Source organism: Ursus americanus, chromosome 14 (genome assembly GCF_024610735.1).
Source record: "Ursus americanus isolate L20-20 chromosome 14, mUrsAme1.1.p, whole genome shotgun sequence".
NCBI lineage: Eukaryota > Metazoa > Chordata > Mammalia > Carnivora > Ursidae > Ursus > Ursus americanus.
Window position 1 is genome coordinate 55,279,254 of NC_142140.1, and position 12,487 is coordinate 55,291,740.

The following is a 12,487-nucleotide window of genomic DNA, read 5'->3' on the forward strand; positions in this document are numbered from 1 at the left end:
TTCCGACCTCTGGATTACAGCTGCAGAGGGGTGATCTTGAAGCCAGACCCCAAGTGGCAGTCCCTGACTTCCACTCCTCCATCCCTTCCCGTGATTTTGTGAGCATCCCATTCCCTGTGTGAAATACCTGGAGTGGTTACCGTTTCCTGCCTCGAACCAGGGCTGCTACACAGGTGTTCAGAGGTGCCCCACCTTCTGAGAGCGGAAATGGCAAGCCGAGTCCTTCCCCTAGTCACAGTTATTTTTATTCACAATTCCTTTTAAATTTTTGAGTTCCTTCTGGGTATTAAAGATGTGCCAAGGTACCGTCTCACCAGCTACTGCCTATGATTTTGTGATGTGGTGGCTAAGAGAACGGACTAGAGTTCTGCCAGTTCCCAGTTTATGAGCTTGGCCAAGAAGACACTTACCTGCTCTGTACCTCGGTTTCCTCATCTGTTAAAAGAGGATACTAACAGAAACGACCCTGTAAGTTTGTCGCAGGAGGATTCAATGAAAATCCTTAGAGTGCCCACAGCTGTGCCGGAAATGTAATTCGTGCTCTGTATGTCTTTCCTCTCCACTGAATCCACCCGCTCATCAAGGCTCACTTCACAGCCCATCCCCTCCCTGATTGCTTGCTGGCTCTCAGCAACGCCCATAGCACTACTTCTCACACATGGTTTTGTGGGAAGAGACCTCTGGAGCTAGACTGTCCTGGGTTCGAGTCTCGCCTCGAGTTTCCCAAGTAGGTGGGCTACGGAGCCTCAGCCCCCATCCTGTACAAGGGCCTGAAAACACTTAACTTAAAATAAAGGGTCCAACACAGTAGGTGCTCTGGCAATGGGATCTGTGATTATAATTATCCCAACATCAGCTCAGGGGCATTTCTCATTTTATATGTGAACGTCATGGCTTCTCAGCCAGACCCTGAATTCTCCAAGGGCAGAGGTGCTCTGTCCCCCTCGACTCCCTCCCGCAACACCCAAGGCCACGAGAGACACACCATGGATGTGTACTCAATAGTTTCCCCTTGAGTCTGGGGAGCCAGAACACAGAGAATCCGTACTGACCGTGAGCTCCCCAGAAGCCATGATGATGGCCAGGTTCATCATTTGGTAACAGCTGCAGACGGTGTGCGTCACAGAAGCTTCAAGGACCACACAGCCAGAGGGCATCCACCTACCACCCTCTGCATCGGTGTCCCAGGAAACGCAGATAGGTCTCTCAAATTCCTGCTTTGGCTGAAAACGGAAAAGCTCTGGTCACCTGAGACTCTCTTTCCAATGGATTCAGTACAACCAACTTCAAGAGTCATTTGGGGCAAGAAGATGGAGGTATGCTAGGGAAGGAACTGCGGTATTTCAGCGTGCAAGGAGGGAGAGAAAGATCTCAGATGCCAGACCTGCTTCTGGCACTGCCTTGGTCATAGCCAATGTACATACCATCCCTATAAATGTTCCTGCATCAACATCACTTAATCTGAGCCCAATCTTGCCCAGTGATGGATGAAAGAATAACACGTAGAAATAGGAGAGCCCTCTCCTCTGGAGGTGGATTTTGGGCATTGACTTGAGTTGCAAGAGACTGTGGGAGCTTGCTGCCTTCGGGGGTCCCTCTCAGAAATGAAAGTTAAGCCCGCTGGGGAATGGGGCATTCTCAATAGGTAGATGGGGGCTCAGCAGGGACCTCTTCACAAACCTCAATGTTCTCCAGTGTGTAAATGACTGGTTCAGAGAAGCCAGCTTTCTTCACCCCAGTCATGATGCCCTGTACGACGCGAGACTTCAACTTCCTCTGGGAGTTGGCCAAAGGGGTCTGAGGGTCTTGGAAGAAGCTGTCATCTAAAAGAGACTCCATCCCCGAAAAGGAGACAAAAGCCACTCCAGTGGTCCCTAGGATTTCCCCCAAAGGCAAAAAAAAAAAAAAAAAAGGAATCATTTGCTCAGTAGTCATTATAGACGACCCAACATGTACACACACATACACGCTTTAACATCCCATGCATCTCTCTACCTCTGCTGGCCTGCTCTGAGGATTGCAACGCCAGTGCAACCATGGACTTGTAGATTGGTGGCCCTCGCGGGAACCATTAAAAAAAAAAAAAATCCTGAGTTGCTACCACCTGGAGAAATGCTGGCTACATTTAAAAATAAATTTGAATTTGTATTTTTAAGGGACAAACTGAGCAGTGGGAAATAATTAATGGTTATTAGCCTCCCCTTCTTGCTCCATCTTTTTGGTGGGCTTCCCCTTTCAACGTTGGTGGTCTTCAGGGATGTCCCAGGCCTGCTCCCTGAGCCCTCCAGACCTCAGGTAGATTGGGGAATGGCCAACAGTGGCCCACAGGCCAATCGGGCCATTGCATCTTTTGTATAAATAAAAGTGTTACTGCAACATGGCCACGCCCATTCACACAGGAATCCCTTTGCACCTCAATGCCTAACGTAAGTACTAACCCGCCCTCCACAGGACAAGTTCGCCAACCCCGATGCAGACTAGCACCGTCCACTACCAATAGCACATGAACCCAGGTAATTTTGAATTTTCTAGTAGCCACATTTTTAGAAAAATCAAAAACAGGTAAAAATTGATTTTCATGATATATTAACTCAATACATGCAAACTATTATCATTTCAACCTATAATCAATATAAAAAGTGTGAATGAGATTTTTCCATCCTTCATTTTTGTACCAAGTCTTTGGAATCCGGTGTATATTTTTACACTCACAGCCTGGCCACGTTTCAAGCGGTCAATGACAAAAGGGGGCCAGTGGCCGCTTTACTGGGCAGTGAAGGTCTTGCTGCATTATTGGGAGAGTATCTATTCATTTAATATCTGACTTCCCCAGCTGATGGGAAACTCCCTGAGGACGCGGACCTCACCTCACTGATCCCCTCACGAGTCTTGGCACCTACGAATTGACTGAAAAATGTGTGTGATTGAATGTACCGTAACCACCCTCCTTGATTCCCAGGAGCACGTCCGTACCTCTGGATTCAGATTCCTCAATGGTGGAACACCCAATCTCCATCGTGTCCCCTTTGGCTTTGAAGTGAAAGGTCACATTCTCTTCGGTGCATTCTTCCTTGATAATTTTGCTTTCAATTTCTAAAACGAGACAGCAGGACACGTGGGTGGCTCAGTCGGCGAAGCGTCTGCCTTCAGCTCAGGTCATGATCCCAGAGTCCTGGGATCGAGTCCCGCATCGGGCTCTCTGCTCAGCAGGGCATCTGCTTCTCTGCTGCTCCCCCTGCTTGTGCTCTCTCCCTCTCTCTCTCTCTCTCTCTCTCTCTCTCTTTCTCTGACAAATAAGTAAAAATCTTTAAAAGGAAATAGGGAGACTTTGCCCGAGGTTACTCAGAAAGTGAGTTCTGAATTAGGTTTCCGTCCAAAAAAGTTATACATACCTAGTTGCAAGCAAAGACTAAAAGACCAGTTCATCATGGGGGAGACCTTGAGCCCCTGATGAGTGACAGGAGGATGGTAGCAGCAGACTGCCAAAAAATCCCAGCTGCAGCTGCGGGGGCGAGCTCTCGCCACACAGGGGGGCATCAGGGAAAGATGGGGTTGAAGTCAACAGTGACGGAAAGCAACAGTACCCTCTGGCTACTCTACATTTAGACAAGTTTTCCGAAGCCAAAGGAAATAGGAAGGGGCTGGGGCGAACCCGGCAGAGTGGACCAGGGCTCTGCCACCCACCAGCCGTTCCAACCTGAACTATGACCTCAGGTCCCTCACCTGGGGCACGGCAACAATTACAGGGGTCTTGGGATAACGGAATAGGTAATGGAACTAGAGGTATCCTTTTCCTTCCTTTTCTTTTTTTAATTTAAATTTAATTAATTAACATATAATGCATTGTTTGTTTCGGGGTAGAGCTCTGTGATTCTTCATTCTTATATAACACCCAGCACTCATTCCATCACCCAGTTACCCCATCCCCCCACCCCCCTCCCCTCCAGCAACCTTCGGGTTTGTTTCCTCTGATTAAGAGTCTCTCATGTTTTGTTTCCCTCTCTGGTTTCATCTTGTTTCATTTTTTCCTCTCTTCCCCTATGAGCCTCTGCCTTGTTTCTTAAATTCCACGTATCAGTGAGATCATATAACTGTCTTTCTCTGATTGACTTCTTTCGCTTAGCATAATACTCTCTAGTTTGGAAGTATCTTTTTAAAATATAAGCCAGGTAATGCCACGCCTGTTCTCAAACTCTCCAGTTCCGTACCCCGCCTCCAATCTCACTTCAGATAAAATCCTGAGTCCCTACATTTGCCTGCAAAATCCACCTCTCCCCTCCTTTTCTGCAGGCTCTATGATTCTCTACTCCACTTTGGCCATGCTGGCCTCTAGATTGTTCCTTGAACTCACCAGGTATTTCTGTACCTGATCTTTCCCCAAATACGTACGTGGCTCCCTTCCCCTGTAAGCCAGCAATGCTCCCCCAAGCCTGACCCTCTCTCGCTGACTTAGCCGGCTGTACTCTTCTCCATAGCACTCTCTGTGTTTCATATACTAGGTGTTTATTTATTGTGGGACTCAGAGAGTTGTTGAATCGATAACAATGTCAGCCACTCGGTAAATGGGAGATGTTGTTCAAGTCCTTGGACTGACTTTTCCGTGAGTTCAGAGGTTTGAAACAGTTGGGGAAATGGGATACAGGGAAGCCACGGAGAATCGCATCACCCAAGGTCCCGCCTCAAAGTCAGTGCCCGGGTGTAACCTTGCCCTGTTACCTAAGCGTTCAGTCCGAACAGTCTGACTGGCATTTGCTGAGGGTTTCAGGAAAGCTGCCAAGGTGGTGCTTTTCACACTCTCCAGGACCACAGTGGCCAGCGCGGAGGTCTCTTCTTTGGTGAAGTTGGACCACGTGGATGTTCGTTCGAGCACAGAGGCAAAGCTCTCAACTGTGTTCTGCAAGGAAAGGTGTTTGCACACTGTGCACCCTCTCCCTCTTCCCCCGCCCCTGAGACAGCAGCTGTTCCTTGTTCCTCTCTCAACCCTGTCCCTCTCTCTCCCTCCTTCTCCCTCCCTCCCTCTCCTCCTCCCGCTCCCTCTTTCCCTCCCTCTCTCTCTTTCCTTTCTCCCTCCCACCCTCCCTCCCTCTTCCTCCCTCCTTCTCCCTCTTTCCCTCCCTCCCTCTGTCTCCCTCCCTCCTTCTCTCTCTTTCCTCAAGAGAGTGGGTTGACAGTCAAGGCCACTGAAGAATTAAAAGGGCATCTACTGAGCTTCCTCCTGAACCCAAAGGCCCCCTTGGGATGAAAAATGGTGTAACCTTTAAATCAGCACCTGGAATGGCATTGCTTGCACATAGCTCTGACCTAGCGATTTCCCCTGCTAGAATTAATTCTTCCAGAAATGCTTAAAAATCATGCAAGGATCTTGCCCAGTGATGTTTATTTCAGTATGGCTTGTGATAGCAAGAAGTCAGAAAGTCTTAAAGTCTAACAGATTGGCTAAATAAATGATGATGAAATCAAATCATGGGATAGTATGCAGCTGTAAGAAAAGAATGGTGTTATATAGATATATACACACATATACATATATACACATATATGTACATATTTAATATACATACACGTGTAAACATAGATAGATAGATGTATTAACAAGCGAAAAGGTCCATGAGCTATTAAATAAAACAAATTGCAGGATAACATGTATATGATATCTCATTTCACTTAAAAAACAAGCACTTTCATTAAAATGTTTCTACTTCTGATTCTACTGTTTCTGGCACATAGACATAAAAAATAATCAATACTTATTATAAGCTAGGTGTTAAGTGTCTTACCTATGTTAATTTTAGGAAGATATCTGTGAAGTAGAGACTGTGATGCCCATTTTTGGATGGGGAAACAGGACACACATCTAGGAGGGGGCAGAACCAAGATTTGAACCTTGGCAGGCTGGTATCAGAGGCTGAATCCTTCTGGTAGGTGCTCACTAAATGGCGTGTGTGTGTGTGTGTGTGTGTGTGTGTGTGTGTGTGAGAAAGACAGGCATTCACGAAGTGAAATGGTATGGAAAGATACATATCTAAATGTTAACATTGATTATGTCTGAGGAATAGAGTTAAGGAAAGAATAACAATAATAATATTACTATGAATGTTGATATGATTCCCTTTACTGATCATCAATAAATTGACTTCTGCAAAGTGACTCTGATCCCCCCCAAAAAAATATTCACAACCTAATAAATACAAGGAAGAAATTAATTGACTCCAGTCAGATGGGGAAGGAAATTAACTGAAATCCTAGCAGGAATACCAATTTCTATCTATCCAAATTGGACAGTTAAAACATGAAAAGAGGGGCATCTGGGTGGCTCAGTCAGTTAAGGGTCCAACTCTTGATTTCTGCTCAGGTCATGATCTCAGGGTTGTGGGATCGAATCCTACATTGGGCTCCACACTCAGTGGGGAGTCTGCTTGAGATTCTCTCTGTCCTTCTCCTTCTAACCCTCTCCCCTGTGCACACTCTCTCTCTTTCTCCCTAAAATAAAGAAATAAATCTCTTAAAAAAAAAAACTACACAAAATTTCAGTAAACACTGGATGAGGGCACAGCTTGTTCCTTCTGGAAACAGGACGCACTGAGTTCTGTAACCATATCCCAAGCACAAGGCATGCGTGTGGGGTCCCTCCCCACCAAGATACACAAAAAAATCTCAGGTAGAATCATCCTGCAAAAATGTGGTCCTCAACTCTATGGTTGAGGAAACCTCATTAAAACTCCCTTTGAAATGTGAAATATAGTCTTAGCTGGGAACGCTGTTTTATTTCCTTGGGGAGGTAAAAAAAAAAACAATCGGTAGGCAAGCTAAGACTCCATAGTGTTAACACTTTTGTGTTCAATTTAGAAAGTTTTGTGATCTTTGGCATAATCTGGAAAGTGGTTGTTGAAAGGGTTTGGAACAATTCAACACATTAGAGAAGCTGATTAACCACGTGATTTCACTGCCCAAAGCAATTAGATGTGCGGTAAACGTGTATTTAATATGAACACTGTAAGAGAGCACAGCTGTGGATTAATGGTTTTGAACATTTAAAAAATCTGAATTATTACATTTACACATCTGATCGATTGGATTTATGAATCCCTTGAAGGCGTAGTGACTTTGCCTTTTAGGTTTGTAAATCTTCCTCATTAGGTATTTGAAATTTGAAGGGAAATAAGAATATTCGTATACATAGTATAAAATGAAGGAATCTAACTAAATTTGTAAAAACGGTTTGTTTATGGAAATTTAATCTGAAAACCCTAAGTGAATGTACTTATTTATGGAAATGTAATCTGAAATTTAAATCTGAAAACCCAATGAGTGAATGTACACTTAATGAACAAATATGTTTTACCAATAAATTAATTTTAAATCAAATTACAAATGAAAGCATTATTCTTACTTTGGTACGAAACCAACCAAATTTATTAATAAACTAACAACAACTGTAAGTTCAACTGAAAGTCTTAAGAAAAACCGGGTTTTCAAATCTACAATTGTAATGACCAAGTAATCTCATCTCTAGGTATTTACCCTGAAGAAATGAAAAATTGGGGACATGCAAACATCCCCCCCAGACAGACACACAGACATACAAACTGTATGTAAATGCTTGCTGATTACTGCCCAAAGCTGAGGTGGAGTCAGGGGAAGGGGGAGATGTTGGTCACATGTGCTTTAATGTGCACGAACCCTAAAAATATTACACTCAGAGTAAGAAACCAGACACGAAAGACCATATTTTGTAGGACTCTTTTTTCATAACATACCCAGGACAGTCACGTCTACAAAGACAGAGAGCAGATCAGTGGTTGCCAGGGCCTGAGGCGGGGGCGGGGAGCAGCTGCTTCCTGAGTACAAGTTTCCTTTTGGGGGGATGGCAGTGGTGGTGGTTACACGATGTTGTGAATGTAGACAATGTCACTAACAGTTATAAAAAAATAGGAATTGGTACTATTGATCACAATCTTGATGACTCAAAGGCATTATGCTGAGTGAAAGAAGCCACATCCTGGGGCGCCTGGGGGCCTCAGTTGGTTAAGCGTCTGCCTTCAACTTCGGTCATGATCCCGGGATCCTGGGATCGAGCCCCACCCGGGGCTCTCTGCTTAGTGGGAACCTACTTCTCCCTCTCTCTCTGCCCCTCCCCCTTGCTCATGCTCTTTCTCTCTCTCCCTCTCCAAATAAATAAATAAAAATCTTTTAAAAAGAAAGAAAAGGACCCATATCCTGTGTGATTCCATTTATATAATATTCTTGAAAAGACAAGACTAGCGACAGAGATTTCCTGGGGCTGGTGGTGGAGGGAGCATCTGACAATAAAGGGGAAGCCCAAGGGAGAGTTTGGAAAGGAAACGGAACTGTTCTATGTTCTGGTTGTGGTGGTGGGTACACAGATCTATTCAGGTAATAAAACTCCTAAAACTGGACAGAGAAGGGTAACTTTACTGTATGTTAAATTTTAAAAACTTGCAACTGTAATAAATTACATGATAACTGAGCCCATTAATTATATCCAAAGTGTCTCCCAAGATGTTCAAAACACAATTACGAAAACTTTGTCGTTACCTTCAGAGACACCGTGGCCGTTCTGTTTCCGCAGGCATCGTCCAGAACACCGAAGGTGGCATTCAGTAGTGTGCAGAAGGAGCCCTGTTCCCCAGAGAAAGAGCACGAGTGAGCCACAGACCGATCAATCCCCCAGCATGTCAAGTGCGCGTTGGCCATCCAGTCCACCGTAAGAGTGGCCCTAAACTCCTAAGGTGCCAGGAGGCTCTGGAGTTCTCAGAAAAATAGAAACTCGCCATTTGAGCAGACCTGGGGCCACAGCACCTTTCTGTTCAATGAATAGAAGAAACAAATGCAAAGACACAGCAAAACTACTTCGTGGGGTCAAAGATGGGGGAAAGGGTGGAAAAAATCCAGGGGTCCAAATCGAGTATTATTCAGCCACAAAAAAGGGTAAAGCCTTGGCACCTGCTATAATGTGGATGAACCTTGAAAACATCGTGCTAGTGAGAGAAGCCACACGTGCGCGCACGCGCACACACACACACACACACACCACGTACTGTATGATTACATTTATATGAAATATGCAGAATAGACCAATTGATGGACACAGAGAGCAGATCAGTGTTTACCAAGGGCCAGGGGCAGGGGCAACCGGAGGGCAATGTTGTTGGGGATACGGTTTCTTTGGAGGGGACGAAATGTTTGAGGGCTAGAAGTGGTGATTGTATACCATTACAAATATACTAAATGCCTCCGAATTGTGCACTTGAAAGTGGTTAGAACGGTGAACTTTTAGGCGTATCTCACCACAATTTTTCAAAAAAACAACAGCAGTGGTCCAAGGGAATTCCCAAGCTAATTCATAAGCGCATATTGAAAATCATGACATCAATCCCCGAAGATGGAACAGCCTCATCGAGAATCACGACACCCCAATTCCTCCTTGCCTGGCCCAGGGGCTGTGTGCCACCCCTCCCACATCACACAGACGCAGTACCAGCACCCTCACTGGTAACGAGACTTCAACATCCTTTCTTCTTTTAGTGAAAGAATTCCCAAGTCTTAGACAAATGTTCTCTCTTCTCAGCTTTCCTTGAAGCCAGGTATAAGCAGAAGTGATACTGGGTTATACTCTTAAAGAGAAGAACTATGCCCTTCACTTCCCCTCCTCCCCCCCTGCCCACCAACCGAAACGCAGACGTGATGGCAGGGGCTGGAGCAGCCATCTTGGACCACAAAGTGGGAGACTTGTGTTGATGATGGCAGAGCATTTACGGAGCCAGCACATCAACTCTCCACAGCTGACACTCAGATTGTTTACAGGGAGAGAAATAAACTGCTGTACAATTTAGGTCACCGTTCTTTTAGCCTTTGTTAAAGCTGCAAAACATCATCCTACCTGAGTGGCTTCTAGGAACCTTCTAGGAACTTCTAGAAGTTCTTCTAGGAAACTCAAGAGCTAGGAACCTTAAAAACACTTACATATTCAGGCTCCACTGCTCCTCCCACTTGGCAGAGCTGGACCCACTCGTTGTTGGGTATCACATCTTCTTTACACTTGAAGGGAATCCCTAGGAAGAAAACAAAAGCAACCAAATTAAAGCTCAACCACAGGAAGCTATGATTAAAAGACAGGTCTGATTTCATTATCCCCTGCTTCGAATCCATCCATTACCAGATTATATGGCAGCTACACACTGAAACACTGGGGACTCTGAGAAGCAAGAGACCGAGGGAAAAGAACAGGTAGGAAAAGACTATACAGAGCATGATGCCATTTTTATAACGCCCCAAAGCAAACAAAACTAAGTGAAGTATTGTTTAAGGATACATACATGGGGGGCACTTCTTTTTAAGTAGGGGAATTATAAACACGAAGTTCCAAGTAGTCTCCTCTGGGAAGAACTAAGAGAGATGCAATGGGGAAGGAACATGCAGGAAACACAATGGCATCGATGATATCCTAGTTCTCGTGTTGGCAAGGGCCTCACCGGTACTCATTTTATTATTATGCTTCATTGCCTCCATATAAGCTACCCCTATTTTTAATGTATCAAGTCATCCACAGTTCTAAAAAATTTAAACCATTCACTGTTCCCTATTGTTCCCGGGCGGAGGGGGGAACCCATCTCCAAAATTCCTCACATGGCTCACCAGTTCCTGCAGGATCTGACCTCTGCCCATGTCCACAGGTGCACCTAATGCCATTTCCCCTGGTCCTCACTCTGTGCTAGCCTCAGGGCCTTTGCACATGCCACAACCCCCCACACTGAGATCTCCACTCTTCATCTGGATAATTCCTACTCTTCCATCAAGCTTCAGCTTAAATGTCACTTGCCCAGAGTATATTAAATATCTCATTACTCACTCTGAAGTGCACTATGATTTTTCGGGGGTCACACTCGTCGTGCTTATTAAATAATTATGTGTGTGTTCTCTACTTCCTTCCCTACACTATAAACTACATGAAGGCGAGTATCACGTCCATCACATCCAGGATTGAATCATCAGTACCTAGCGCAGGGGCCTGTTTGACTAATTAATTAATAGATGCCCCAAGAATAATTTAATGAATGAGTGAACTAATCAATTAGTGAATGAACACATTAGAAAAGAGAGAATTGTAGATGAGGTAAAGGTAAGAGGAAGATCCAGAGTCTGAGTAGATTGAGGATTTCACAACCAAACCAAGACACAGATTCCATCACTAAGAGACACAAAGAGATGATTACTTTTGCAGCTGAAGTTCAAGGAGCCTTCTGGATTGGGTTCAAAGCCCCCAGGGCAGCTACAGCTGTAGGAGCCCAGGACATTGGTGCAGACAGAATTGGGGCCACATGGTGATGGATCTTGGGAGCACTCATCAACATCTGCAAAGAACTTGAGAATATCAAACAACCCGGAAGAACCTGGAGATACTTCTTTCCACGGGTGTTCAGCCAACCCTCTTCTCACCTCTACATTCGACTTCTTGGTCTGTGAAGCTCAGCTGTCCATTGCTTGGTGCAAAGCCAGGAGAGCAGGTGCAGAAGTAGCTCCCAGGGGTGTTGGTGCATGTTGCGTTGGAAGGGCACATGTGAAGGCACTCATCGATATCTACAGCGTAGAGAATGGGCATGAGGCCGAGCTGGCTAGCAATCCTACAAAAGTCATGCTTCCAACGCAACGGTTTGTCTCTAAAAAAGGTAGCCCAAGCACGGACATTTCCCAGAACACTCTGCATATAGGTGGGGCCATGTGACTAGTTTTCACTTACAGAATCTGAGCGGGTATGACATTTGTCACTTCTGAGACAAAGTGGTTGCAAAATGGGTGTGCCTCCTCTCTCTTTCCTCACCACTGGCTGAAGCAGGGATTCCAAAGCCCCAAGGGGTATGAAAACCAACAGATGCAGGGGAATTGATCCCTATATCACCATGTGGAGAAAAGCTGCCCCCTGGCCATGTCTATATGGTACGTCTATATTGGATGGTAATGAGAGTAAGAAATTTCTTTTTTTTTTTTTTAAGATTTTTTATTTATTCATTCGACAGAGAGAGAGATAGCCAGCGAGAGAGGGAACACAAGCAGGGGGAGTGGGAGAGGAAGAAGCAGGCTCATAGCGGAGGAGCCTGATGTGGGGCTCGATCCCACAACGCCGGGATCATGCCCTGAGCTGAAGGCAGACGCTTAACCGCTGTGCCACCCAGGCGCCCCATGAGAGTAAGAAATTTCTATCATGTTAAGCTAGTGATTCTCAACTGAGGGCAGTGTGTCTCCTCTACCCCCAAGTGACATTGGGCAATGTCTGGAGACATCTTTGGTTGCCGTGACTGGGCTAGGGGTAGGGAGTGACCTAGTAGGCAGAAGCCACAGATACTGCCAAACATCCTACCGTGCCCAGGACAGCCCCCCACCACGAAGAACTATCTAGCCCAAAATGTCAGTAGCACCAGAGTTGAGGAGCCCTGGCCTACTAATATAGGGTGATGCCAGGTCACTGTGG

General features: G+C 45.4%; 1 protein-coding gene across 4 annotated transcripts in view; it reads right to left on the minus strand.

Annotated features, from left to right (window-relative positions):
- The window catches only part of ADGRE1 (adhesion G protein-coupled receptor E1), a 54,022-nt gene that overhangs the window by 13,460 nt on the left and 28,075 nt on the right, over nucleotides 1-12,487 (minus strand). For all 4 annotated transcript variants that reach the window (XM_087867346.1, XM_087867347.1, XM_087867345.1 and 1 more), the window contains 8 exons: nucleotides 11,458-11,598; nucleotides 11,235-11,372; nucleotides 9,985-10,073; nucleotides 8,557-8,640; nucleotides 4,717-4,894; nucleotides 2,974-3,093; nucleotides 1,681-1,874; nucleotides 1,053-1,223 (listed from right to left, as the gene is read on the minus strand). In XM_087867346.1, coding sequence (XP_087723472.1) covers nucleotides 1,053-1,223; nucleotides 1,681-1,874; nucleotides 2,974-3,093; nucleotides 4,717-4,894; nucleotides 8,557-8,640; nucleotides 9,985-10,073; nucleotides 11,235-11,372; nucleotides 11,458-11,598 — 1,115 coding nt within the window. The remainder of the gene's footprint in view (nucleotides 1-1,052; nucleotides 1,224-1,680; nucleotides 1,875-2,973; nucleotides 3,094-4,716; nucleotides 4,895-8,556; nucleotides 8,641-9,984; nucleotides 10,074-11,234; nucleotides 11,373-11,457; nucleotides 11,599-12,487) is intronic.